The 27,959-nt window shown below is 58.8% G+C and overlaps 2 protein-coding genes across 2 annotated transcripts; both read left to right on the top strand.

Moving 5' to 3' along the window:
• The first annotated feature begins 1,240 nt into the window (after positions 1-1,240).
• SLC35F6 (solute carrier family 35 member F6) lies at positions 1,241-16,698 on the top strand. Its single transcript, XM_056124272.1, has 6 exons — positions 1,241-1,369; positions 10,479-10,551; positions 11,699-11,870; positions 12,055-12,267; positions 12,858-12,968; positions 14,619-16,698. The coding sequence occupies exons 1-6, from the start codon at positions 1,293-1,295 to the stop codon at positions 15,086-15,088; spliced, it is 1,116 nt and encodes a 371-aa protein (XP_055980247.1). The 5' UTR covers positions 1,241-1,292; the 3' UTR covers positions 15,089-16,698.
• A 5,013-nt stretch (positions 16,699-21,711) lies between these two features.
• Positions 21,712-26,223, top strand: CENPA (centromere protein A). The gene is made up of 4 exons (XM_056125942.1): positions 21,712-21,802; positions 24,763-24,866; positions 25,816-25,893; positions 26,089-26,223. The coding sequence occupies exons 1-4, from the start codon at positions 21,712-21,714 to the stop codon at positions 26,221-26,223; spliced, it is 408 nt and encodes a 135-aa protein (XP_055981917.1).
• Positions 26,224-27,959: the final 1,736 nt, after the last annotated feature.

The following is a 27,959-nucleotide window of genomic DNA, read 5'->3' as shown; positions in this document are numbered from 1 at the left end:
GGAAGGAAGGAAGGAAGGAAGGAAGGAGGGAGGGAAGGAAGGAGAACAAGAAGGGAGGCAGAGAAGGAGGGACCCCACAACATGCCCCCTCAAGCCTCCTGCGGGTTCAGACCACTCCCTGCGGAGCGTCTTTCTCCTGCCTTTCTCCTGTCTACCCAGGATCCCTCTGTGTTTTGCAGAACTCCACCCCCCAACTTGTGGGGCTCCCTCAAAGGGCCTGCCCAGGCCCCTGAGAGCTTTTCATTTTCCTAAATTCAAGGTGATCTCCGGGTCAGAAGGGATTGGCAGGCAGGTTCCCTCCAGGCACCTCCTGAAGCCTGGTCTAGGCAGAAGTGGGTCAGATGCAGTTCCCTAAGGTCTCGCCCATAAGCCTGCATGTTCCAGGGCCTGGGGTGCAGCCTAGAGGCCTGGGGATGACAGGGGCTGGGGGCGGGGGGTGTGTGTGCTGAGAATCAGGTATATGAATTTCAAAGTCAGGGCTTGGTTGTTGTTGTCGTGTTCTGTTTTGTGGTTTTTGGGCCACACCCAGGGGTGCTCAGGGCCTACTCCTGGCTCTGTGCTCCGGGAACACCCCTGGCGGGGCTCGGAGGACCACATGGTGTGCGGGACAGCTCAAACAGCAGTCAGATGTGTGAAAAACAAGCGCCCTTCGCTCTGTACCATCTCTCCGGGCCCCAGAGCCGGACATTCTCCAGTGCTGCAAACAAATAGAACTAATCCACGGGGATTCTCGAGCCTAGCCAGGAATCCAGGCAAAGAGCAGTGACGGGGTGGGGGTGGAGGGGATGTGGGGTAGGGGGAGCGCGGGTGGAGGGGATGTGGGGTAGGGGGAGCGCGGGGGTCCGGGGGCAAGCCTGAGACCGCTCCATCTCCCCCCTGATGTGCTGGAACCCTTCCCTTGCCCCAACACCCCTTCCCCTTGCCCCGACACCACCTCTCGGGAAGGGGCAGCACCCTGGAGGGAGGGGACCCGTCCCCCGGGGCACCCGAGGGCGCGGATTCCCACGGTGAATCTGTGCCCCGGGGGTCGGGCTCCAACCAGGCCCAGCCCCGCAGGTAGCTCACGGCCCTTCCCGCGGCCCCGGCCCCCCGCATCCGCCCACCCCCGGAGGGGCCCCGGAGCCCAAGAGCTCCGACCGCGGCCCGCAAGGGCCCGGAGCTCGGCTACCCGGCGCGGGGCGGGGCCTCGCGTCACGTGACTCGGGCCCGGAAGCGGCCGCCGCCGAGACCCGGGCCAGGGGGGACCCGGTGTCCAGCCGCTGCTGGGGGGACGGCGCCGAGCCGAGGTCGTCATGGCCTGGACCAAGTACCAGCTGTTCCTGGCCGGGCTCATGCTCGTCACCGGCTCTATCAACACGCTGTCGGCTAAGTGAGTCCGGGCCGGGGCGGTTGGGGGTGGGGGGACGGTCCTTGCTGACCCGCTGCGACCACTCGGGGCGAGTTGGGGCTGGGGTGGGGGATCCCCCCGCGGCCCTTCCCCTCCCTCCCTCGTCCCGGTGCGCCTTTTCGGGCCTCTCCTGGGCGCCCAGCTTCTCCGATGGGTTTTGGGGTGCTGCGGGGGCCCCGGAGGCGCAGAGCGGAGCCGGGCAGGGGCAAGTGAGCCCCGAGTTTGCCCGTGTGCCGGGGGTCCTGCCCAGGCCCTTCCCCCCAGCCCCGCGCCCCAATGTCCTCTGCTTTCAGGGAGGCCACCGGGCTCCTCTCCTGTGTGGGCCTGGGGGGGCCCGGGAGGCTGCGCCCAGGCCAGCGGGTAACCCTCGAGCGTGCGGGGCCCGCGCAGGCGGTCAGTGGTCAGCGGGTGCCCCGCAGGCCCCTCCCCGAGGGGTGGCCGCGCCGATTCCAAACCTCGGAGTGTTTTCTGCCCGGGAGACGGGAACAGCCCGGCCTGGGCCAAATGGGTGACAACCAGCCCATCCACGAGGCCTGGGCTGGATCTTACCCCATAATCAATGGGGCGTCTTTCAAGCTGAGCCTGTGAGCGAGAGTCTTAAGATTTGGGGTCCAGAGTGATAGGACAGCAGGTAGAGCCTCTTGCCTTGCACACTGGCTGACCCTGGTTGGTCCCTGGCACCCCTATATGGTTTCCCAATCCAGCCAGGAGTTAATTCCAGAGCACAGAGCCAGGAGGAAACCCAGAGCACCGAGGGTGTGTGCCCCCCCCCCATAAAAAAGTAACCCCCTGAGCAACACCACAGGGCCCCAAATAAAATAAACCACCTCAGAAACGTTAAGATTGAGGTCCCAAGATATCGCAGAGGACAGGAGCACATGCCTAGCCCCAGGTGCCAGCCCATGGTTGCCCCAAGGCCCCACTCCCATCTGTGTTACTAGAGGGGGGGTCCCCACACAGCCAACAGTGAGTGGGGGGAACCTGAAAAATGTCCCCATCAGCCTGGTGACCCAGGGGAAGGAGGGATCGACAAGGCATCCCCTGACAGATGAGGGGGTCTAGGAAGCTCCCTCTGGGGGGGCAGTGTCCCGTCCTGTCCTGGAGACATGAGTGGGAGGCCACTGTCTGCACTGTCTGGCTGGGTCCAACCCACTAAGACCACCCGCTGGGAACCCACCCAGCCAGCCCCCACCTTGGAGAAGGTGGCTCAGAGAACACTTGCCTTGTTGTGGGAGGCCCTGGGTCATGGCCTTGTTATGGGAGGCCTCTGTACCATGTGGTCCCCTGAGCACCAAGCTGGGAGTAGCCCACAAATGTCAAAGGGCCAGGGAAGGGCTGGTGGTGGCCAGGGTCTGCCAGGACGGTGGTCCCCAGGGAGAGTGGTGCTTGCCAGTCACTGGGAGACAAACGGCTGACTCAGCGTCTCCCATAAACGCTCCAGACAGGTCAGGTCAGAAGCCAGAGGCCCTGATGGCCCCGGGCCTCCCTCAGAGGCTGCCTGGGAGCAGGAAGAGGCCCCCAGGGGGACCCCAACCTTCGGTGCCACCCTTTGCCCTGTCGCCTGATGGGGGTGAGGGTGGTTGCTGAGGGGTCCTCAGGGTCCAGCCGGGACCGCAGAGTGGGACCAGCCCAGAACTCGGCGTCTCCTGTGGGAATAACCTCTCCCCCCCTCCCCCCAGCAGGAGTTGCTGTCAGGGCAGGCAGATGACAATGAGCCCTGGAGCCAGGCTGGGCGGGCTGGGGCCCCCAGGTGCATCCCCAACTAGCACCCCTGGGTGTACCCCTCCTGCCCCCTGAAACAGACTGGAAGGCTGGGATTTGGACAGACGGAATGGCTTGCCCAAGTTCAACTCCGCCAGCAAGGGGCTGAGTTCCTGCCTGTCTCGAGCCTGCGCCCAGGACTGCGTGGGGCAGTGGCACTTGTCATCAACCTCAACACCCTACCCCCCTCCCCCCCCCCCCCCCCGCACACACACACACACACACACACACACACATACACATACAGGTGAATATCCGGGCACTGCTGGTTTTCTCTAGGACTAGCTGGCCCCCAGTTCCTTCCAACTATTCCCTGGAGTCCTGAGCTCCCTTGACCAGAGGTGCTGGCACGGGGCCCACTTCTAGGGGAGTCCCACACCCAAGGACGTGGTCACTCGCTGAGTGGCCAGGCCCCCTGGGTTCTCCCTCTGGGCCAGGGCCACCAGCCTCTGTGGCAGGTACAGTACCCAATATCTCGCTCATGCTTCGGGGTTCGGGTCCTCCCACCGATCCTCTGGGGTGTCCGGGCCCAGTTCCCCGTGGTAGGTGGGGAGATTGAGATGTGTGAGGAAGTGGACAGAGCACGCGCCGCGCATGTGAGGGGACTTCCAGGTGGCCCCACAGGAGGCCCTTCTGCTTGTCCAACGGCTCAGGGATGGGTCTGCCCTGGCTGGGTCTCAGCAGGGGGCCTCCCTTCTTGGGGCTCCCCGTCCCCAGGCCTCTCCCAGAGACCCACCATTTCACCTGGTGCTGCTTCAGGCCGACCCCGGGCATATCTGGGGCCCAGCGTTTCCACACATACATACCCCCTTCTCTGGTGTGTGAAGTATCGAGCGCCCCCCAAACATTGGCAAACTAAAGCTCACCCAGCCAGGAAGGGATCCTGGGGGTGCAGGGGCCTTGCTAGGCCTGACTTCCCAGAGAGGTGCTCCCGGAAGTGATCCCTCCCCCTGACCTTGAGCGCCGGGAGCAGGCAGGGGTCTGGGCAGCTAGAGGTCAGTGGGGTGGTCTGGGAGGACACACGTCTGTAAGTGGGGGGGACTAGGGCGCACCTGGGAAGGGGAGCAGCTCTCCCTGCTCTTACCCTGCACACAGATTCACTGCCGAGGTGGGTGGTCCCTGAGACTCAGACGAGAGGGGTTCCGGGGGAGTGGAGACGCCCGTGGCCACAGCAGGAAGAAGAAACAGAGTCCGCCCGCCAGGAGGAAGCAGCCGAGATTCTGCTGGGAAGTGTGACCCTCGCTGGGGCCACTTCCTCTGTCACCAGCCACCACCCACCACACATCCCTGCAGAGTGCTGAGCTTTGAGATAGCCACATCAGGGTGACTCACCCCGGCAGAAGCAGCCCAGGACACTCTCCAGGGGCCTTTGACTGCTTTCAGATGGGAGCTTTGGGCTGGAGCGATAGTACAGCGGGTAGGGCGTTTGCCTTGAACTCTGTTAACCTGGGTTCAATCCCCGGCACCCCATAGAGTCCCCTTAGTAGTACCACCAGGAGTGATCCCTGAGTGCAGAGCCAGGAGTAAGCCCTGAGTATGCCGTGTGGCCCCCAAACAGCAACAACAAAAAGATGACTGTGACTGTGATGGTCCTCCAGCTGCTCCTGACTCCGCCAGCAGAGAAGGTTCCAGAGACTGTGTGCTCTGGACTCAGCGCAGAGTGCAGATAGCAGAAAAAGATTGATGCTGTCTTGGGGGCCTCCTGTGTCAGGGCCTGGGGGCTGCTCCCCATCAGTGCTTGTGGTGGGGGTCACTCCCCAGCATGCCTGGGGCCTGCATGTGCCAGGCTCCACCCCTGCATGCATAACCTGCATGCCAGCGCAGGGAGCTCTCTCCCCAGAAAAGGATTTGCAGCCCTGCCCTGCCTGGCAAGATTTTGCACATCTCACTTCTGATTTTTGACAGTTCTTCTATGTTGACAGTTACTGTCCCGGTGTGATAGATAAGAAGATTCCCTGTTTTTGTTTTGACACGAAAGCGAGACACTTCCAGCAGTGCCCAGGGGGCTGCTGCTAGCATCCTGCAGACTGTGTGGTGCTGGGGATTGAACCTGGGGGTCCCACGGGTGAAGCATGAGCCCCGGCCCGCCAAACCACCTGCCAAGCCCCAGAGAGCAAACTTGAATTGCACAGCCTGGGACACTCTGAAGTCCGGGCTTTCTGCATGCCCCGCGCCTTTGTGGAATGCGAATTTGCACGGACCAAGTTGGCCCTGGACTTTCTCTTCACTGACTGTGACAGTGGTCGCCCTCCCGGGTAAAAGGCAGATTCTCTTGTATCTTTGCTTTGGGGCCACTCCTGGCGGTGCTCGGGTGACCACGTGGGGAATCTGGATCGTCTGTCCGTGCCCCTTCACCCCCTGAACTATCCCCCTGCAACCCACAACACAGATTCTTGACCCGGGGCTTCAAGTCCAGTGAAGTCAATAGCCAGTGGACTGCGCATGTACAGACGCAGATTAGTGACAGGGCCCATCGTAAAAGGGGCTTGAGGATAGGATTTACATGCAGGAAGCCCAGATTGGAGGTGCGGTCCCCAGTCCTGCTGGGAGCAAACCCCTCCCTCCCCATCCCATCCCTCCTCCCCCCTCCCTCTTCCAGCCAGGAGAGTCCCCAGGCGTGTCTGGGGTGGCCTAAAAACAAAAATAACAAAACAAAGACCACATCTGTGAATTGCTTTTGCAAAGAGCTCAGTGTTCCCGTTCCCTGCCCCCATCTCTCGCCTGAGGCTGGTCATCATCCCCCAGGTGGCCTGGCTGCTCCGCTGACCTTTCCCGGCAGTGCTGGGAACCATCCTCAGGCCTGGCCTTCTCTCTGCCCCGGGCTGGTGGCTGGCGGGCCCCCTGACACCTGATCTGATTCAGGCCTGGGATACAGGTGGATTCCAATTCCCGATTCCCGGGAATGCTGCCAGCCCAGCCTGTCCAGGCACATGCAAGCGCTGGGAGAGGGTGGATAGCCCCAAGGCAGCTCCCCTGCTAGTGCCCCACCCAGAGTCGGTGGGAGGCATGGCATGGCATGGTGTCTGGGCGCCGGCACCCTCCTGGCAGACAGTGCCAGATGTTGAGCTCACGTCCCCTCAGTGAGTAACTGGGGCTGGCGACTGTAACAGCCCCAGTCGGCTTTCGGGAGCACCGGGTCAGGGTGAGCTCCGATGAGGAAGTGGTTTTCTTTTGCCCTGGGCTCCTGGTTGACCTTCAGAATTTGGCAGGGCCTCCTCGTCCGCCCGCCTGCCTGAAGATCTGGACTCGGGCACTTGGCTCTACATGCCTGAGCCAGCTGCGTGCCCGGCTTCACGCCTCTCGTGGCACAGTTGCAGCCTGGACCCCTAACCCAGATTCCTCTCTGCCTTCCCAGCCGGCCCCCCGCAGACCCTCAGAGCTCTGCCTCCCCTTCTGGGCTTCCCGGGCCTGGGCCAGGGTCTCCTCTCTGCAAGGTCCGGAGACACGCGTGACTGGGCTGTGTTCTCTTGTCGTCTCTGGGCTCCACACTTGACCAGGAGCTAAACCAACCTCTCGGCCTGGCCTCTGTGCCAGGGCCCTGAGCCCAGCTCTACCCCCTCTAAACTCAGGGCCTGGACAGCATCTCTGCCAACCCGGCCCCCAGCTTCTGGGCATGGCGTGGCCTTTGCTGGTGGTACTAAGGGTCAGGGGAGAGGGAGAAGGCCTTTGGGCGCTCTTCGGGCACTGCTAGTCGTTAGAATGAGCTAGCCAAGAAGCCACCAGCCCATGGTGCCTGTATTATTCAGGCTAGGGAGGGACATTTAAGAAAAACAGGTCTGGAACCAGAGTGACAGCGTTGTAACGGAATCTGCTTCATCAGCCACACTGAGACCATCTTAGGCGAAAAGGCAAAGAGATTGAATTGTTTAACCCTAGAGGACCGCAGGGAGGTGTCATCAGAAATTGTGGCTCCATCGAGGGGTACAGAGCACACCTGTGGGACGAAGGGGAGAAGAGCAAGCGAATCGGCTGTGTTCTGACAGTACTTTGAGGTACACTGAGGCAGGAGGGGCATAAAGGGAACTCGGAGGGCCTTTGTTGCCAGACCCTGATAGATGCATTCTACGTTCCACATTGACCTGTACTCACGCTGGCTTCAGTCCCTGGCACCACCAAGGTGAGACCTGAGCACCTCAAGGAGTAAGCCCCAAGCACCAACGGTTGTCACACACACACACACACACACACACACACACACACACACACACACACAAAGAAGTCTTAGAGCTGGGACGAGAGCTGAGCAAACCGAGTGCCAGCTTTGCATGTAGGGGACCCGACTTGATTCTGTACTATGTGGTCCCAAGAGCACAAAGCTGTGAGTAGGGGGGTGACCCCCAAAGAAATAATAAAATAAAAATCACGGAGGTTGGAGCAGTATTATAGTGGGTAGAGCGTTTGCCTTGCATGCGACCCACCTAGGTCTGATCCTCAGCTTCCCATGTGGTCCCCCAAGCACACCAGGAGAGATTGCTCAGTACAGAGCCAGGACTAACCCCTGAGCATTGCTGGGGGGGGGGGGGGGGGGGGGCCAAAAACCGGAACAGAAAAATCAGCCCCAGGCATTGTCCTCCAGATAGCAGCATCCCCAGGGCAGGCAGCTGGCCAGGGAGGAGCCTGGTCCTCCACTAGAGCCAACCAAACCTGCAAGAGCACCCCGCCTGCCAATCAGGTCTCATGGAAGAGAGGGTCTGGCCAGCTCACGAGCCCTGGGAGCCCCCCTGGAGTCAGTGGCCCTAGGAGCCAGCTGTCAGGAAGGGCCGAAGCTGTTGAGCCAGGAGGGAGAATCAGAGAAGGGTGCACGGGCCAGCTCCCTGCAGAGCTGCCCGTCAAGAGACTCCCCGCGCTAGACGCAGAGGCCTGACTGACCATAGGAGCCTTAGTGCGCGATGCCGGGCAACCCGTCTGGTCAGTGGGGATGCACACGCACTGCGGCTGACCCTCCAGGAGTTTGCGGGCTCTGGGACTGGCCTGCTTTCAAGCTGGCCTGGGAATGACCCCGTGGCTCTCTGAGGGACATGGGACCAGGCAGCTTGCAGAGGGGGCTCTGGGCTGTGCTGGTGCCATGAGTCTGTTAACGATCGACTGAGGCCTTGGAGTCATGTTTGTTTATTTCTTTTGCTTTGTACTGGGGGACAATGGGATTGGACCACCCCTGGTAGTAGCCAGAGATCACTCCTGGTAGGACATGGGGGACCATCTGAAGTGCCAAGGATTGAGCTGGGGTTCCCTAAGGCAGCTGCCTTACCTGCTGCACCATCGCTCTGGCCTCGAGAGGGGTGTTTCAAACTGGGCAAAGACTGAGGAGAAAGTTGCTGAAGTTCAGGAAGCCTGTGGTTGTTGTTTGGGTCACACCCAGTGATACTCAGGGTCACACCTGGCGATATTCAGGGTTACTCAGGAATTACTCCTGGCGGTGCTCAGAGGACCCTATGGGATGCCAGGGATCGAAACCAGGTGTGCAAGGCAAACGCCCTATCTGCTGTACTGTCACTTCGACCTTGGAAACTTTTTTTTTTAATTAAATCTGTGAGATGGAAGAGACGGCTCGGCAGGCCGGAGCACATGCTGCACATGTCGGAGGCCTGGGTTTGTTCCCTGGCACCACCTGGTAGTCCCAGCACAGCTGGGAACAGGTGCACCACTGGGGGCGGCCCAGAACCCAAACGAAAAATCCAGTCTGACACGGTGCAGTGTGTGTACACACAGGGAGGTAAAAGCAGCAGAGACACTGTGATTTGGGGAGGAGTGCACGGAACCCTGATTGGGGGGGTTTGAGTTCAAAATTTGTGGGGGCGCAACACATGCATTCAGTGGCCAAGAACCACCTCCCCAGCCTCCCCCACAAAGAGGAACAAAGAGACGGGGGCTGTGGACTGAGGGTGAAAATGGCTCGTTTCATGCAGAGCTGGAACATCTGGGGCGTTCAAGGTATAGCACTGTAAGTAGGTGAGATTGATCATTTACAGAGGTAAAGCTTTTGGGCAGAGGCAATTCTCGGGGGGCGGGGGGCGGGTAACTCAAGGAGACCGCTGTCTCCCAGGGACACCTTTATTGCTTTTCTTTTCCTTTAGTAGGGCTGGAGTGATAGCACAGTGGTAGGGTGTTTGCCTTGCGTGTAGGCAGCCTGGCCGACCCGAGTTCGATTCCTCCGCCCCTCTCGGAGAGCCCGGCAAGCTGCCGAGAGTATCTCGCCCGCACGGCAGAGCCTGGCAAGCTCCCTGTGACGTATTCGATATGCCGGACACAGTAACAGCAAAGTCTCCAATGGAGACGTTACTGGGCCCACTCGAGCAAATCGATGAACAACAGGAGGACAGTGACAGTTTACTTCTTATTAATACTTGCAGTTATTTGGATAAACACAGAGATATAGATTCTAAAACTTAGTTCTCTGGGCTCCAGGGACAAGCAAGACTTTTATCGTAAGTCACAGACTAGGTCCTCAGGCTGGTCCAGCTTGTCCTTCCCCATGGAGGTTCTGTCTCTTAAGTCATAACGGCTTGCACCAAGACCATGCTTTTCTTTCTAGGCTGTCCCATCTCAGTGGCGGGGCCGCTTCACAGCTAGCCCCTGGTCCATCCCAGTCTCATAGCGGGACCTCCCCAGCCACCAAAGCCCGGATCAAGTAATTTTGACAGATGCCCAGGAGTCGGTATCTTTCAGAGTCAGCCATCTCCCAGATATTAGGAGCATAGCATTAACGGTCTTTCTGTGTTTAGGCAGAGAACGTTGCTCTGTCGTAAAATAGGAAAAGGCCACAGGGGAAATACAATAAGCAAATAATTCACTGCAAATACAAAGTCCAGGAGTACCAGAAGTTTTGACTTATAAGTAACTGAGACTGACTTGAGAAAATCGTGACTATGAGAGGAAAAACACAAAGGAAAGGTTAAAGATAAACTCGGGGAATTAGGAGTGCCCAGGGGAGCACTGTAAGCTTCTCTGAGGGGAGGAAAAGGGGCAGTTCAGTGATGAAGCCTGGGGTTACTAAAACAGGGGTCGGGGGAGCAGCTGTAACAAGGGATACACATCGCGGGGGCTCCGTGTGTGTGTACAGCACAGGCCCAGGGGTCGTACTCAGAGTGCAAGGACATGGGTCGCTTCCACCCACACCCACCGCAGTCGCCCCTGAGGCAGCCAAGGTTTCTGGGCCCATGTCCAGTTATTGGGGGTGCCAGGGGCCTCGTTTGCCTGCCCCCTGTTCCCTAAGTAAAGCTTTCTCGGCAGAAGACTCTCCCGGGAGGCTTGGCATGAGTCTGCCTCGGGCTCCGGGGCCAGGGTGGCTGAGCTGCTGGGACATGGTTGATCCTCTCTCCTCCCTCCGCAGGTGGGCCGACAGGTTCAGCGTCAAAGGCTGCGGAGAGAGCCCGGAGCACCTGTTCAATCACCCCTTCCTCCAGGTACCCACCCATCCTCTCTGCTCCACCCGCTGCTTCCTGACTTCCTCCTGCATCCAGAGTTGCTGCTGAGGCCTTTAAAAAGCATCCAGGGAAGGGTGATAGTGCAGCAGGTGGGGCGTTTGCCTTGCATGTGGCCCGACCCGGGTTCGATTCCCAGCATCCCATGTGCCCCCACCCCCCACCCCAGCACAGCCGGGAGTAATTCCTGAGTGCATGAGCCAGGAGTAACCCCTGTGCATCGCTGGGTGTAACCCAAAAAGAAAAAAAAAACATTCAGGGGAGCAGGCCCTGTTCTGCGTGCCTGGAGCCCGGCCCTGGCCCAAGGCAGACCTCCAGGGAAGGGCACCCAATGGCAGCTCTGGGGAGTGCGGGCTCAGCTCGGGATCTTACAGAAGCTCTAGAGCCGCTCAGCCCCCCACCTCCACCCCCACCTCCATTTCTCCTTCCCAAACTTAATCTACGGGGTGGCCTAGATGGGTGGTTTTCAGAGGGGCCCAGGTAGCCCTGCGGTTTCCATCAGGGTGCTTGAGGGCCTCAGGGTGCAGCTCTGGACCGTCTGCTGTCAGGACCGGGAGCTAGGTAAGCCGTTGCTGAGAGAAAGGTGCTATTTTAAAAATCGGAATGGCAGGGAAAGTGCTTTCCCAGGACGTGGCCACCCCAGGTTCGATCCCCGGCATCCCATATGGTTCCCCTGAGCCCCGCCAGGAGTGATCCCTGAGCACAGAGCCAGGAGGAAGCCTGGATTACCACCATCCGGGTGTGCCCCAAAACTGAGAAAGAAATATCTTAGGGACCGGGGAGGTGACTCAGGGGTGATGCCTTCGGTTCAGGGCCATACTGAGTGGGCCCCCAGGGCCTGAGCACTGCCTGACCCATACCACATGCTATATCACCAGGGTTGCCCCGGGGCTCCTGAACACCTCTGGTTGTGGGGGGTGGGGGAGGAGGTCCCGATTTAGAGAATACTCTTTGGGGGTTGGAAGATGGCTGAGCAGCTGCAGGTATTGCTGCACTGCCCACAACCCATCTGACCAAGAGGAGAATCCTTCTGGCGATCCTCCTCTTCCTCATCTTCCTCCGCCTCCTCCCTCTCCTCCTCCTCCTCCCCCTCCCCCTCCTTGCTGTAAACTTGGTTCTGCCCCTGCAGGCGGTGGGCATGTTCCTAGGAGAGTTCTCCTGCCTGGCCGTCTTCTACATCCTCCGGTGCAGAGCGGCAGGGTCCCCCGATGGCAGCATGGAAAACCAACAGCACTTCAGCCCCCTCCTCTTCCTGCCCCCCGCCCTCTGCGACATGACCGGGACCAGCATCATGTATGTGGGTGAGTACAGGCCAGGCCCGGAGAAGCCCCCTGCACACACAGCCACCCCCTCCCTGCTCCGCATCCCCTTCCCCCCACCTGTGTCCCCTCCCCCCCTCCCCCCCCCCCCCCCCGCATGCTTACGTAGCCGGGCAAGGTGCGTCTCCGACCCTGGGGGCTGAGCCGTGCTCCTGTCCCCTCCCAGCCCTGACCATGACCAGCGCCTCCAGCTTCCAGATGCTGCGGGGCTCGGTGATCATCTTCACGGGCCTGTTCTCCGTGGGTTTCCTGGGGCGCAGGCTGGCACCGAGCCAGTGGCTGGGCATCCTCACCACCATCGCGGGGCTGGTGATCGTGGGCCTGGCCGACCTCCTGAACAAACACGACGACCAGCACAAGCTCAGCGACGTGATCACAGGTGCATGCGTGCGTCCAGGGCTGCGGGCCCCAGGGAGGCCGGTGAGGAGGTGGGCGGGCGACAGAGGGGAGGGAAGGCCAGTGGCACCAAGGGCTGGGAAGGGGTTCAGAGAGGGAGAGCACTCAGCAGTGACCTGCTTCCACACGTATGTGGAGGCACGCAGGCGGGCAGGTACACCTGGGTGCACACCTGGGCGTGCACATGCCTGAGTGCAGACGAGCCGCCGCTTCGGGGAGGCGCAGAAGAGGGAAGGTTCCCTGACCTGTGTGACAGGGACCCTCGTGGTGGCATCAAGGAGGGATCATTTCACACCAGGGTGACCACACAGGGGGAACTCGAGACATCTGTCCCCAACTCTGTAGCTTGGCAAAAGCTGGGAGCAGCCCTCAGGCGCTGGCAGGCTCCGACCCCCGGAACCTCAGTGCCCACTGCCCTACTGGCCAGCCCCTGCCCTCGGGGAACCACATCAGACCGAGGACCTGCAGAGGCCCGGCGCTGTGGGAGTCCTTGTGCTGCCTGTGCCTCGCTCTGTGCCCGCCCCATGGCCCCAGCGCAGCCCTGCCTCACCCGGGCTCCGTCCTCTCTCCCAGGGGACCTGCTGATCATCATGGCCCAGATCATCATCTCTGTCCAGATGGTGCTAGAGGAGAAGTTTGTGTACAAGCACGATGTGCACCCGCTGCGGGCCGTCGGCACTGAGGGTGAGTGCGGGGCCAGGGCCACAGGTGCGGGGGGTGGGGGAGTGTCCCTATCTTCCCCTCACTGCCCACCGTGGGGGCCTGGGGAAGTTAGGGTGGCTGAGCGCTGTGGGTGCCCTGCAGGAGTGGCCCGGCGGCCTCTCCAGCCTGTAGCTGCTCTGGAAGCAGCATGGAAGCTTCTGGGCGAGCTGTGGGAGTGAGGGAAATCTTGACCAAATAGGGCAAAGTCACTTCCTGTAAGCCTTGAAAATCAGCCGAGTGGATTTGTGTTCATTTTTGTTTGGGGGGCCACACCTAGCAGTGCTCAGTGCTTACTGCTCCTAGCTCTGTGCTCTGAGATCACTCCTGGCGGGGCCCGGAGGACCGCAGGTGGTGCCGGAATCGAACCCAGGCTGGTCTGTGGGAGGCAAATGCCTTGACTCTGTCCTCCCTCTCCAGAGGGTTTTCTGGGCTAGTGGAATTATTTTATTTGTTTTTGTGTTGGGGGGGGGGGGGGGGAGTCACACCCAGCAGTCCTCAGGGCTTATTCCTGGCTCTGCGCTCAGGAATTACTCCTGGCGGTGCGGGGAGGAGACCATATAGGACGCCCTACCCCTTGTACCATCACTCCGACCCCAAAGGATTTAGGTTTTAAATGCCATGCAGGGTGGCCCCCCCTAAAGGTTCCTGAGCAGAAAAGTGAATGTTAATCAAAATTTGTTTTTAAACGTATGAAACTCAGGCTGGGGCGAGGGGCTGGGGCCGGAGGGCATACTTCCCACCTGGTGGCCAGGCAGTGGGTTGCGTGTCCTGTGACTGCCAGGTGGTTCCCAGAACTCACCACATCGCCAGGCTAGAGTGAGAGCCACTAGCCCGCACCGCCAGGCTGAGTGTCACCTGCACTGCTCCTGAGCCTCTAAACACTTATTGCAGAGGACGCCCCATCTTGTCACGGATTTTGAGGGATCTTGTATGGGAGGGGTCACACCTGGTGAGGGCTGCAAGCATGCTGGCTCGGCGGGGGATTCACCCAGTGCTGGCTGGCACCTTCAGTGCGGGGTGGGGGGGTGCTCTTGTCAGTGCTCTGGGCCCCTGTGCAGGGCAAAGGGCCCTTGGCGCTGTGCTGTCTCCCGGGCCCGAGTGCTCTTTGGCAGGAACGAGTGGCCTCGGCAGGGTCAGAGAGGCCCCATCCCAAAGGCCGCTCTGGTGAGGACATTTGTGCGCAGTGCCTCCCTTACTGGAGTTCAGGCCAGGAACAGTGGGTCAAAGTGAAGATGCGATCTCTTTTCTTTCTTTTTTTTTTTTTTGCTCTTTGCTTTTTGGGTCACGCCCAGCGATGCACAGGGTAACTCCTGGCTCTGCACTCAGGAATTACCCCTGGTGGTCCTGGGGGGACCATATGGGATGCTGGGAATCGAACCTGGCTTGATTGTGCCAGGCACACGCCTCGCGTGCCAGGCAAACGCTCTCTCCACTGTGCTACCACTCCAGCCCCCACGACGGGGCCTCTTGGACCCACCAAGCGGCCGCTGTCCCTTCCCAGTGGGGGCACAGATCCCTGAGCGGAGAAGGGGGCACTGGTGCAGCCGGGGAGGGGGCACCTGGGGAGCTCCGCTGGGTCCTAGCGGGGCCGGACGTGACCACGTGACCCCGCCCCGCCCCGCCCCTCCGCAGGCCTCTTCGGCTTCGTGATCCTCGCGCTGCTGCTGGTGCCCATGAACTACATCCCCGCCGGCCCCTTGAGCGGCAGCCCCCGCGGGACGCTGGAGGACGTGCCCGACGCCGTGTGCCAGGTGGGCCGGCAGCCGCTCATTGCCCTGGCGCTGCTGGGCAACATCAGCAGCATCGCCTTCTTCAACTTCGCGGGCGTCAGCGTCACCAAGGAGCTCAGCGCCACCACGCGCATGGTGCTGGACAGCCTGCGCACCGTGGCCATCTGGGCCGTGAGCCTGGCACTGGGCTGGGAGTCCTTCCAGGCGCTGCAGATCCTCGGCTTCCTGGTGCTGCTGGCGGGCACCGCCCTCTACAACGGGCTGCACCGGCCGCTGCTCAGTTGCCTGACCCGAGGCCGCGCCCCTGCCGACGAGGACGAGCGCGAGAGACTGCTGGGGGCCTCCCGGACGACCATCAACGACGCCAGCTGAGCGCCCACCCGGCCTCGGCTGCCACCCGGATGCTCCAAGTTCACGCTGAGGCCAACACCTCCTGGCCAGGAAGCCTCAAGGGCCGTGTCCTCCCACCCAGACCACCCCCCTGCCCGCCCCCAGCGCAAGATGACAGGTCATGCGAGGTCTCCTTAGTCACCCCCCAGCTGACCCCGCGGGCCCCAGGGCACCCTGCCAGGCTTCCATGTGCCCTGGAGCTCAGATCGTGAGGTGACCTTGCAGGGTCTCCTCCTGATCAGGGGAAGCTCAACTCAGGCCTAACGAAACCCAAGCCAAGAGCAGTGATTCTTGGGCTGGTGAGATCCAGGCTGGCCTGCCCGCTGGCACAACCCCCCCCCCCCCCCTTCAGAGGCTCTGTGCAACCCCCATTGGCTGGGTTCCTTCCTGAGGCTCCCGCAGGCTCCCTCTGGAGGGGCGCCTCAGGAACGGAGTCATAGCCCACCGGCTGGACACATGCTGCCCTGTGCCCGCTCAGAGGTGCCCGTGCTCACTTGTCGGCCTCCCTGCATGAGGGGATCGTAGGCGGCCCTTGGTAAGAGCTGCTCCGAGCCCCTTCACTGTCTCCCCGAGAGATGGGAAGACCCAGGTCATGGGGCTCTCCTGCCGTGTGCTCCAGCTGTGCTGCTCCCCTGGCCTCCAGCAGGCTGGTACTCAGCGCACACCTGGACTTTAGCCCAGCCCCACCTGGACACAAGACTCTGCCAGGGCATAGATTGGCGCAGTAGCCCAGACCTCGATCCTGAGTTTCTGTCCTCATCCCAGGGCACAAGTCGGGGGACCAAGGGAGCGGGCGGCCCAGGAAAGATGCAGGACTTCCTCTCGGAGCCCGTATTCCATTCTGGGTCCAGCCTCTCTGGTGGGGTCTTTGGGGAGACCCCAGGCTGAGAGAGAAGCATGCTGTTTCTCCCCCCGCCCCCATCCTAGAGTCATCTTTAGGAAGCTCAGCAGCCTCTGGTCCTCCGTGTCTGGCAGTTTCTGGAGCTTTGGCCATGTTCTCGGCAACTCCATCACAGCCAAGGCCTTAACATAGATGCCCAGGTACAGGATGGTCGGCGGACACGGGCCGCATTGGAGCCAGTGGCCTCTACAGGCTGTGGGTGGGGCGGTGCGAGTCCCGGGAGCCAACGGGCATCCAGGGTGTGCCACGTGCCAGGAACAGCTGCCACAGCCATAATTGGGGACCCTGAAGATGGGCTTGAAGCTTTCTTATTTTTTTTCTTTTGGTCACACACAGTAGTGCTCCGGGATTTAACTGGGGTCAACTGCTTGCAGAGTTGGGCCTGAACTTGTGCTATCTTGCACTCTGCAGATTAATTTTTTTAAGGGTGAGCTGTGGGTGAGGGAAGCGCTGCGAGGTGTGGCCCCAAAACTCCAGGGGAAAAAAAGTTTTAGGGTATTTTTTCTTTTAAGAATTAAAAAGGGCTGGAGCAACAGCACAGCAGGTAAGGCATTTGCCTTGCACGCGGCTGACCCGGGTTCAATCCTCAGCATCCCATATGGTCCCCTGAGCATCACCAGGAGTAATTCCTGAGTGCAGAGCTAGGAGTAACCCCTGTGCATTGCCGGGTGTGACCCAAAAAGCAAAATAACAATAATAATAATAAAATAAAGAATTAGAAAGGAAAGGCCAATGGGGGCTGGAGCGATGGTCCAAGGGGTAGGGCATTGGGCTGCACACGGACAACTTGGGTTTGAACCTCAGCATCCTATATGGTCCCCCCCATGCACTGCCAAGAGTAACTCCTGAGCATTGCCAGGTGTGGCCCCAAAACCAAAAGTGGGGGTGGGGGAGATCAGGCAGATGACTCCCAGGGTGTGGTACTTGCCTTTGTGCCAGGCCCCGAGCTGGGTGCCCAGCACTGGGGTGTCTGCAGGCTGCCAGGTGTGGCCCTGGTGGCTCCCAGACAGCCCCATACTGGGCCACAGTGGCCCCTGAGCACTACCAGGGAAATCTCCCCACTTGCCACCAAAACACAAAGGGAAACTTAAAAAAAAGGGAAGTCAACTTACCAACTTGGTTCTTTTAAGGAGCACATAGCCGGCACGTGGCGGGGTCTGTGCAGTGTTGGGCGGACAGTCTCGGAGCCAGAGCACAGGAGCCGCCGTGGCCCGTCCACTATGTGTGCGGAGTAACAGCAGCCCACAGAAAGGATGGACCTGCCGTGGTCACAACCCGTTGCCCGGGTCACAGCCCCTGCACACATGCCCTCTGCTCGCCCTGCCCTGTCTGCTGGTGGCATGTGAGGGGAACCCTGCCTTTATTTGAACTGTGTCGGGGGTGGGGAGGCTGTTGCCTTTCATGTGAAAGGTTTGGGTTGGTGATGGGACTCTGGGGGGAGGGATGCCCCGTCAGGCTTTCTCCAGGGCTGGCAACTTGATTCACCTCCAGAGCTTTGGGTCTTCTGGTCACTTGAGTGGAATAGCTAGCTAGGCATGGGAATCCTAATAAATTAAAGGTGCTGGTAAGTGTCTGTATATACTGTGTGTGGGGGGGAGGGGGGTGCACCACTCACCCCCAGGTGGGCTCACCCAGCACCCATGTCCCTATGGGGATGGCTCAGAGCATTGGTTTTGCTCAGAGGGAAAGAAACTATTGTTGCTGGAGATGGTACAGCGGGTAGGGCCCTTGCCTTGCACACAGCCGTTCCTGGTTTGATCCCTGGCACTGCATATGGTCTCCCAGTACCACCAAGAGGGATCCATGAGCACCACCAGGTGTGGACCAAACCTCTCCGTACTCCCTCCCCCACACACACACACCTCCAATTATTCAGCCACTCTGGGGGAAGTAGAGAGCTCAGTTGGTAGAACACATGCTTCCCATGTGCAAGGCCCTGAGTTTGGTCCCTAGCACCTCACAGTCCCCCAAGCACTGTCAGGGCAAAGTAGGGTTGGGGCTGTTACTTAAAAAAATTTTTTTTCAGGGGCCTGAGCAGGGCAGGTAGGGTACTTGCCTTGCACACTGCCGACCCAGATTCTATCCCCAGCACTCCATAGCGCCTCCCCAGCCCTCCAGGAGTGATCCTTGAGCACAGAGCAAGGAGTAAACCCTGAGCACCACCAAAAGAATTTTTTTTTCTTCCCAAAGAGAAAATCAAACATCTCAGGAGCAGAATGTGGAATTCACCTTTAATGACAAGGTAGAAGAGAATGTGGTGTCCTTCCAGGCCCAGGTCCACCAGTTCTCACCTTTGGGTAAATCTGTAAGATTACAGAGTCTAGAGAGGGTGGGGAATGTTCACCGGGCCTCCTACTGGCTTTGGAGGGGGAAGTTACAACCCCCAAAGCAGAACTGGCATGGGACTGCGCTCAGCAGGACTTTCTCAGAGGGACCAAACCGCAAGCATTGGAAGAAGTGCAGCCCTGCGGGCACAGGACCATGGGGTGGGGAGGATCCTGGGGCTCCCTCCTGCACCGCCAGCCAGGCCCCAGGGCAGCTCAGCTCTGCGCCTGCCCTGTTGGCTTTCAGCCCAAAGGTCTCTGCAGTGACAGCTCTGCGGTCAGCGCTAACCCCTGAGGCAGACAGGTGAGGTCTGGGAACTACAAACAGGCTCACGGGGGTGGGTGGGGATTGGTGGAGGCACAAAACCCCAAGGTTGGTCCCATATCCGCCTTCCCTGGCGACTTGGACAAGCGCCTCCAGACTCGTTTCCTACAGAAGGGCATGGTCCTTAGCCCCTGAGAGGCGCGCTTCTCCCTGACCCGGATGTGTTTTGAGCCATGCCCCGCTTGGTGCTCTGGCACTGCTCAGTACTCAGTACTGGGGAAACCATGTGGTGCCAGGAACTGACCTGGGGTTCCAGCACGGAAAGCCCTTTGAGCTCGCTCTGCACTAGACACAGGTGTGTTAGTGTGTTTTAATAACTAACTCGTTGATGTCAAGAGAGGGGTGCGGCAGGGTGATACCATTTCACCGAAACTCTTCAGTGCCACCCTCGAGAACATCATGCGACGACTGGAATGGGAAGGAATGGGAGTGAAGATAGATGGTCGGCAACTACACCACCTCCGCTTTGCTGATGACATTGTTTTAATAACACCAAACATCAGCCAAGCGGCACAAATGCTGGCCGACTTTGACCGTGAGTGTGGAAAGGTAGGACTACAGCTGAATCTTACGAAGACAATGTTTATGAGAAACAGCCTTGTTCCTGATGCCCCATTCGCTCTCAATGGAACGACCATCTCCGAATGCAACAGCTATGTCTACCTAGGTCGAGAGGTCAACATGACAAATGACCTGGCACCCGAGCTGCGCAGGAGGAAGAGAGCGGCTTGGAACGCCTTCAAGAACGTCGAAGAAATAGCTAAGAGGACGAAGAACCTCCGGCTCCGGGCACATCTCTTTGATTCCACTGTTCTTCCTGCATTAACATATGCCTCAGAGACCTGGGCCCTACGCAAACAAGATGAGAACGCTATTCAGGTCTCCCAAAGAAGAATAGAAAGAGCTATGCTTGGAATATCACGTTTCACTCAAATGAGAGAACGAATCCGGAGTTCTGACATCCGTCGACGATCAAGGATCAGGGACGCTGTCTCATTTGCCAAGGTGTCGAAAATCAGATGGGCTGGTCACGTAATGAGATTTAAAGACGACCGTTGGACTAGAGCTGTTACTGATTGGATTCCACGGGATGTCAAAAGACCGCGTGGCCGCCCACCTACCAGATGGTCAGACTTCTTCGTCAAGATCATGAACGATCGGTTTGAGGCCCTTCATGTTCCCGGAGCGAACAGATGCCATTGGGCTACACTAGCACGCGACAGGGACAAATGGAGACGTTACTGGCGCCCGCTCGAGCAAATCGACGACTAACGGGAAGTTAAGTGATTAAGTGATTAATAACTAACTGTGCTGCTGGTCTTCTCCTCTAATGGCCAAGGCTTCACTGGCTCCCTCACGGAAATACCAGCTCGGCACCCTCATCTCATTCTCCTGGGAAATGATGCAAAATCGCCCCTCCCCCCAAGTCCAAACGTGAGGACCTTGGATGGCATTTCAGAGAAGGTGCCAGATGGAGTTGGGAAGGATGACCAGAACTTCTGTGGATGAAAGACCATCTTCCAGGGCCTTCTGGCCCAGGGCTCGCTTCTGTTTGAGATGTAATTGACATGTAGTATTATGTTAATTTCAGGCACACAACTTAATGATTCAATCCATGTATAAGAATCACCACAATAAACTAGCTAAAGTCCCTCTCTGCCTGGTAGTGCTCAGGGCTCACCCGTCTGCACTCAGTGAGCACTCCTGCTGATGCCAGCCATCAGACCCCAGTCGTCTGTGTGCAAAGCAAGCACCTGAACCCTTGTACTATCTTTCCACATTTTAAAAATGATTTCTGTTCCAACTCGACAGGCCAATTGGAGTCCCCTCCAACTCCAGGGGACCCAGGCTTTGGGACACCACTCAGCCAGAAATGGGACAGCAGGGGCAGAGTGATAGCACAGGGGGTAGGACTTTTGCCTTGAACGCAGCTGATCCTGGCTCGATCCCCAGCATCCCGTGTGGTCCCCCAAGCACCGCCAGGAGTTATTCCTGAGCACATGAGCAAGGAATAACCCCTGAGAATTGCTGGGTGTGATCCAAAAAAAGAAAGAAAGAAAGAAAGAAAGAAAGGAAGGAAGGAGAAAGGAAAGAAAGAAAAGAAAGAAAGAAAGAAAGAAAGAAAGAAAGAAAGAAAGAAAGAAAAAGAAAGAAGGGAAGGAAGGAAAGAGAAAAGAAATGGGATGGGGCTGGAGAGATAGCACAGCGGGTAGGGCGTTTGCCTTGCACACGGCTGACCTGGATTCGATTCCCAACATCCCATATTGCCCCTGGGCACCGCCAGGAGTAACTCCTGAGTGCAGAGCCAGGAGTAAGCCCTGTGCATCGCCAGGTGTGACCCAAAAAGCAAAAAGAAAGAAAGAAAGAAAGAAAGAAAGAAAGAAAGAAAGAAAGAAAGAAAGGGGAGAGCGGGGACTTGTCTGAGATCCCCTTGGAAGCCCACTCTGCCTCTCTGCTGTGGGTCTGACTTGATGTGGAATACCGAGGACGCCCCTCGCCCCCCAACCGCTGGAGACAGGCAAGTGTCTGACTATTCCAGGACCTCGCTCCCGTTCCTGCAGCTCATCCAGCTGTCCAATAGGGTCCTGGACACGACCAGCGGGTGTCGCATTAAGTCCCCTGCTTTAAAAGTCATCCAGGGTTAGACGGGGGGTGGGGTGGGGTAGGGGGAGACATAAAATGCTTGAGAAACGCACCCCGCAACCGCACCGCCGGCACCTGCAAAAACCCAAGACTCCTCTCCGGGGCTAAGTTCTGCGACTTCCGAGGCGGGACTGCAAGAAGTCCCGCCTCCCTCCGCTTCTCTAAGTGTCTATTGGTTGAGCTGCTCGCCCCTTTCCCCTATCACCGCCGCGGTAGGTCTCCCGGCCCGCGCGCTCATTGGTCCCACCCGCCGTCGCTCTGCGCCAGGGGCGTTCCAGAAGCAGACACGGGGCGTCTCTACTGAAGTTTGAAAAACGCCGGGCGTGTGCCTGGGCTCGGAGGGCGCCGCGCCGCCCGCCGTCGCCCGCGCACCCCGGGGCTCGGAACCGCCGGCCCGGAAGCCCGGGCCACCATGGGTCCGCGCCGAAGACGCAAGACCGACACCCCGAGGAGGCGCGAGCCGAGCCCGAGCCCCCGCACCCGGCGGCGAGACACGCGTCCAGGTAATGGGCCGGGAAACTGAGGCCCGGGGAAGGGCTGCCCCCCACCCCGAGACCCTGCACCCGCAGACCCCTCCACGCTGCGCTGCCAGCAGGGACTGCTCTGGATGCCCAGAACCCCACCCACCCCAGCTCAGCCAAAGCCGTGGAGACCCAGCCTGGGCCCTTCCGTGGCCCCGCAGACACACGTTCTTGGTCCACGTGCACGTTCAGTCGTTCCCGGGGTGGGGGTGGGGATGGGGTCTGGCTGTGCGAATGCGCCCCCCCCCCCCGCGAGGGAGTCCCCAGGCCACACCCACGAGCACCTTACCCAGGCGCGGGGTCCCCCAGCCACACGGGATTCCCCCCCCTCCCCACACCATGCCCACTTGCTAAGTTATCTAGTTCATTCTAATACGGCCTCTTATTTTATCAGTCGCCACGCCTGCCTTGGCACCCAAGGGTGCCCCCAGTGGGGCTCAGGAGACCCATGCGATGCCAAGGATGGATCCCCGGCCTCCCAGGCGCTCCAGGCGGTTCAAACATTCCTCTGGGCCTTATGCAGTACTGGGGTGGAGCATTTTAAGTAGTCACTTTAGTTGTCTGCCGCTGATGACTTTTGAGTCTCTCCCGTTTTCCTGCGTTCAGCACCCTGTTGTGTTGGTGAGGCCTGAGACTGGGTTGGAAGGAGAGTGAGTGCGCGGTGGTGTGGCCTGGTGGCGCCGTCCTTGACTTGATGATTTAATCTGAAGGCGTTTACGGAGACTACCTGCGCTCTCCTATAGTCTGATCCTCTCATACTCTCTCCCCTCCTCCTCCACCGACCCTTGGTCATACTCAGTTCCCCGCCCACTGCTGACCCTTGGTTGTACTGTCCCCCGCTTCCCAGAAAACTGCCGCCCTCTCCACCCGCACTGAGTTCAATTCAAACTGCCCACCTTGGCCTTCGCCAGATGTGCTCTTATTTCTGATTCCAAAATAACCGCACTCCCCTCTCCCTTCAACTCTTCGTATTCCCTTACAGCCCTTGTATTTTTTTCCTGGCTATGCTCTGGGGTCACTAGTAGTCCTCAGGGGACCATATGCAGGGCAGGGGACTGAACCGGAGTCAGCCGTGTGCAGGGTGACGCCTGACCCCCTGGGCTATCTGGGCCTGACAGCGTCAGGTCGTCTTTTTATCTCTGACCCTGTATTTCCACCCAACCGTCTGTCTGTCTTCCTGCATACACTCAGTATGCCAGGCTCAGCACCTAACTCCCACCTTTGGGCCCCTCTTGGTTCCCCCATCAGTCAGCAGTCTCTCTCACACCCTATTAGGCCAGAAACCCGGGCTCTCCCTCGTACCTTGCCCCTCCCCCATCCTATCCCAGCCAAGTCCACCTCCAGATGCCCCCCTCGACGGCTTCCCTCTGCCATTGCTGCTCCAACCAGCCCAGCCCCAGCCTCCCGCGCCCCGGCCCAGCCTCTCACACCTTCCCCTCGTGCGTCAGTTCCATCTTCCTGACTCAGCAGCCAGGATGGTCTTTTTTATTTATTTATTTTCTCCTTTGGGGGTCACACCCAGTGATGCTCAGGGGCTCCTCCTAGCTCTGCACTCAGGAATCACTCCTGGTGCTTGGGGGACTATATGGGATGCCGGGGATCGAACCCGGGTCGGCCGCATGCAAGGCTAACTCCCTACTCGCTGTCCTATCACTCCGGTCCCCAGAATCCTCTTTGACATACGAGGAACCCCCTGTGCTGCTGAAATCTCCTCCCAGGCTCGCCGTGCGTGAGGGTCAAGCCTGAGCACCTTTCCGGGCCTGACCACAGCGTGTTTAGCTCATCTCTTCCCCATGACCCTGCCTGGTGGCCTCCCCACCCCAGAGCCTAGATCACTTCTGGCTCTGGGCTCAGGACCCTCCGTGGTACCAGGGATGGAGCTGGGGTTGGTTGCGAGCGTGGCAAGCGCCTGAGCCCCTGTCCACCCCCCAGCCCTGTTTTGGGCCGAGACTATTTGCTGATCTCTGCTTGTGCTTCTGCCGGCCTTGGCCACTCCTATCAGGCTGCCGCCTCCACTGACTGTGGATGGAGAGCTGAGGGTCGGGAGGCAGACACAGCCGGGAATGCCCTCCCGGGCACCCGTCTCTCAATGTCCTCAATGTCACCGGTCCCAGATCACGGCCTGGGAGTCAGGGAAGGCTGCTGGGAAGAACTGGCATTCATTCACAAGGGTCAGCAAGATCCTCCATGGACCATTCTTTTCTTTTGTTTGTTTTGTTTTGTCTTATTTTTTGGGTCACACTCAGAGATACTCAGGGGTTACTCCTGGCTCTGTACTCAGGAATTACTCCTGACGGTGCTTGGGGGACCATACGGGATGCCGGGGATCGAACCCAGGTCGGTAGTGTGCAGGGCAAGCACCCTACCCTCTGTGCTATCTCTCCGGCCCCCACCATTCATTATTGACGCACCCTTGTTGGCACCATCTGCTGTTTTCTAGCTGCCGTAGATAACTGTGATCAAGAAAACTGACTAAGGGGCCGGAACCATAGCACAGCAGGCAGAATACTTGTTTTGCACACAGTTGACCCAGGTTTGATCCAAGCCCACCAGGAGTAATTCCTGGGTGCAGAGCCAGGAGAAAACCCTGACCACCTCTGAGTGTGGCCCAAAAACTATGAGTCAATTTTTTTAAAAAAACCTGACAAAAATTTCTGCTTTTGCCCCGAGTATATGTCTAGCGTAGAGTTTTCTGAAGTAGACAATGCTGGAGCACGGGGCCCTGGGCTGTCCAGTGGAGGGGTCGGGGGGAGGGGCAAAAGAAAGCCCTGGGGTGCTGTTTGTCTACATAAAGAAGGTAGGTGTCCAAGGGGGCACCGAGGGTCTTTATTTTCTGTGGTGGGGGTGGGCAGGAAGCCAGGTAAGCTCGGGGCAGCCCGCCACGAGTCCTCCCTGGCCATTTTGTGCTGGGCTTCTCCCTGACCCGCACTCTTGCCCCAAAGCACCCACCCATCATCGAAGAGCCCGCCTCCGTGTCCTGAGGGAGATCCGCGCCCTCCAGAAAAGCACGGACCTGTTGTTACGGAAGCTTCCCTTCAGCCGACTGGTGAGCCCCGGAGCGCCCTGTCTGCCCACCCCCCTGCCCCCACTCCCCCCTCTCCCCGGTGTTGGGGGGGGTCCCAGGACCCACGCTTGCCTCCATGGCTCAGGGGTGCTGGTCCTGAAGGAGGCGGCTTCTCACCCACTGCCCCCGGACGCCGTGTTGGCTGTGACAGACGGGTCCCCTCCTGCAGCCACCCATCACCCCATTGCTCCTCCTGCCCCCTAAATCCCTGGCCCAGTCGCTGCTGGGCGTGTCCCAGGACACAGGGTCAGGAACGGGACAGGAGAGCGTCAGTCACTGGAGATGCACAAGCCTCTGGCCGGGGGCTCTCATCTCCGTGCCTCACTCAGCAGCGTTGGGCAGTGCTGGTGGTCAGGGGGCTCCAACCTGCAAAGACGTGCTCCACCCACTGAGCTACCTCCCCGGCCCACTCTCTCCCCTTTGGAAATCTTTTGGGGTGTTTTGTGGTTGTTTTTTTTGGGAGGGGGGTTGTTGTTGTTGTTTTTGCTTTTTGGGTCACACCCAGCAATGCCCAGGGGTTACTCCTGGCTCCGCACTCAGGAATTATTCCTGGCAGTGCTCGGGGGACCATTTAGGATGCCGGGGATTGAACCCGGGTCAGCCATGTGCAAGGCAAACGCCCTACCCACTGTTCTATGCTCGGGCTCCGAAATCCTTTGTTTTTACATTTTATTTTTCCCCTGGGGAGTTGGGAATAGCTTGGGCCAGGCCTGGTTGTGCTTAAGGGTTGCCGCTGGCTCTGTGCTCCAGGGACCGACCCCTCCTGGCTGTGCTCAGGGGACCTTACGCTGTGCCAGGGACACAACCCGAGGGGTCAGCTGCATCAGGCAAGTCTGATGCAGCTTTTTTACCCGCTTTTGCTTTTTTCCTGGCCCTTCAATCTCCTTCTCATTTCCACCCCTCTCCTTTGCTCCCCGCCCACCTTCCACAGGTCAGAGAGATATGTGGGAAGTTCACCCGGGGCATGGACTTTAATTGGCAGGCCCACGCGCTGTTGGCCTTACAGGAGGTGAGAAGGGGGGACCCAGAGGTGCTCCCAGGGTGCATGAGTCCTGCCTCCTCGGAGAGAGGGACAGGGAGCCCACTGGGGTCGGAGGCTGGCCACTCCCTCAGTGGCAGCAGGGTGTGGGCCAGATTCTGTCCCCTGTCCGAGCCAGCTCCTTGCGTTTCCATCCTTGTCCTGCATCTCTTCCTCTCTGCCCAGGCAGCCGAAGCATTTCTGGTTCACCTCTTCGAGGACGCCTACCTCCTGACCCTCCACGCGGGCCGGGTCACCCTCTTCCCCAAGGACATCCAGCTGGCCCGGAGGATCCGCGGCATCGAGGCGGGGCTCGGCTGAGCCGCTGCACGCTGTGTCTCGCTGTATCTTGCCGTGTCTCCTTAAGCAGTTCCTGTCCGCCCCGAAGATCCACCGCTTTCTTCCCTGGGTGGGGGCAGCAGTCTCCAAAGGATTTCCCACACAGCTAACCCGGGTTTAATCCCCAGCACCCCATGTGGTCCCTCGAGCACTGCCAGGAGTAATTCCTGAGTGTAGAGCCAGGAGTAACCCCCGAGCATCGCCAGGTGTGACCAAAAGAAAAAGAAAAAGATTTCCCTCCTCCAGCTTTAATCCCCTGCCATCTCTTCCCGTGGTTCTCTGTGAAAGGTCGGGTGAGCTTGTGATGCTTAGAGCTATAACTCGTACCATTTTGTGCCATGTTAAAAAACAAAACTGATTTTCGGGAGACAGCCCACCTGTTACTGCACATGTGAGGCCGAGTTTGGTCCCTGGTCCTGCTTGGCAGCCCCTGGGCACTCTAGTGTGGCCTGTTTGAAAGAAGAAGACAAAGAAGAAGAAAGCTATTTTTCTACTAAGAATTGCCAGGAAACATATAGGAGTTAAGGCACTGCTGGTTGTGGCCCGAAAATGTAGTGGAAGCTCATGTTCTCTCGCCCGTGTATTTTGTCTTTCCCTCCCTTGATGTCCCAGGTAAAATTGTCTTCAAAAAAGAAAAAGAGGGGCTGGAGCAGGTAGGTCATTTGCTTTGCATACGGCCGGCCCTGGCATCTCATATGGTCCCCCGAGCACTGCCAGGAATAATTCCTGAGAGCAGAGCCAGGAGTAAGCCCGGGGCATCGTTGGGTGTGACCCCCAAACCAAAATAGATTAAAAATTAAAAATAAGTTAAAGAAAAAGAGAAATGTGCAGAGGGGGGGGGCGTGTGTGTGTGTGTGTGTGTGTGTGTGTGTGTGTAAGAAAGAGAGAGGCTGAGGCCAGGCAGGCACAGGAGAAGCCCTAGAGCAGAGCCAGAAACAGCCCCCAGCATCCTAGGGTGTAGCCCCAAAACTAAGCCAGAAAGAAAGAGAAAGAAATGGTCAGAGGGTCGGGGGCTGGAGCCCTGGTGCCAGCATCACAAAAGCAGACAAAGAAGTAGCCACGAGCTGAGCGGCCCGGCCTCTCCCTGGAGGTAGGAAGATTTCTTCCTTTTGCAGGCGTTTTGTTGAGTCAAACCCATTCCTAAATTTCAGGGTTCTTCCCCAGCGCTCTGTCGAAAGCCAGGCGCAGGGCCACGTCCTGAGGGCCAGGTACTGCGCGGGCGTCGTCGGCTGCCTTTGTGATATTTGCTTGGAGTCTGTCGCTCTCCGTGACCGGGAGGACATCCCGCGCATCACCGCAGATAAAGACTGTCCATGCTCAGCCCCTGTGCACTGCTCAGGGACTCTGGAACTTGCTGAATCATGGAGAAAAGCACACGGCCGGGTTACCTAAGCTCTTCCGAAATAGCATTTCAAGGCCCCACGGTCCACACACTGACTTCATTTCTCCCCTCTGGCTGGGGAGCCTTGCACACTGCACAGGAGCCAGACTTCACTGCAGCCTGCCTTAAGCCCGCTCCAGAAGCTTCTTGGGTCCAGCTGCAGAAATTCACCTGGGGCCAAACTGGAAACTCGTATTCGAGGTTCTGGCTTCTTTCTAGTAAATTTCAATCAGAATCTTTTAAAATTTTCCCTCATAGAATTTTGTACTTTTTTTTTTTTTGGTTTGTTTTAGTAACTCAGAGGAGCTGTGTCATTGAATCAGAATTTATACTTGTT

The sequence above is a fragment of the Sorex fumeus genome, unplaced genomic scaffold (assembly GCF_029834395.1).
Source record: "Sorex fumeus unplaced genomic scaffold, SorFum_2.1 ptg000006l, whole genome shotgun sequence".
NCBI classification, from domain to species: domain Eukaryota; kingdom Metazoa; phylum Chordata; class Mammalia; order Eulipotyphla; family Soricidae; genus Sorex; species Sorex fumeus.
The sequence above is the reverse complement of the archived record's forward strand: the minus strand, read 5'-3'. Positions and strand labels throughout refer to the sequence as shown.

Excerpts from the sequence above, each read along its gene's own strand:
- SLC35F6 (XM_056124272.1), top strand. The coding sequence starts at position 1,293 with ATGGCCTGGACCAAGTACCAGCTGTTCCTGGCCGGGCTCATGCTCGTC. Across the intron at positions 11,871-12,054 it reads GACCAGCATCATGTATGTGG|CCCTGACCATGACCAGCGCC; the intron begins GTGAGTACAGGC and ends GTCCCCTCCCAG. Across the intron at positions 12,969-14,618 it reads GCGGGCCGTCGGCACTGAGG|GCCTCTTCGGCTTCGTGATC; the intron begins GTGAGTGCGGGG and ends GCCCCTCCGCAG.
- CENPA (XM_056125942.1), top strand. The coding sequence starts at position 21,712 with ATGGGTCCGCGCCGAAGACGCAAGACCGACACCCCGAGGAGGCGCGAG. Across the intron at positions 21,803-24,762 it reads GCGGCGAGACACGCGTCCAG|CACCCACCCATCATCGAAGA; the intron begins GTAATGGGCCGG and ends CTTGCCCCAAAG. Across the intron at positions 25,894-26,088 it reads CGCTGTTGGCCTTACAGGAG|GCAGCCGAAGCATTTCTGGT; the intron begins GTGAGAAGGGGG and ends CTCTCTGCCCAG.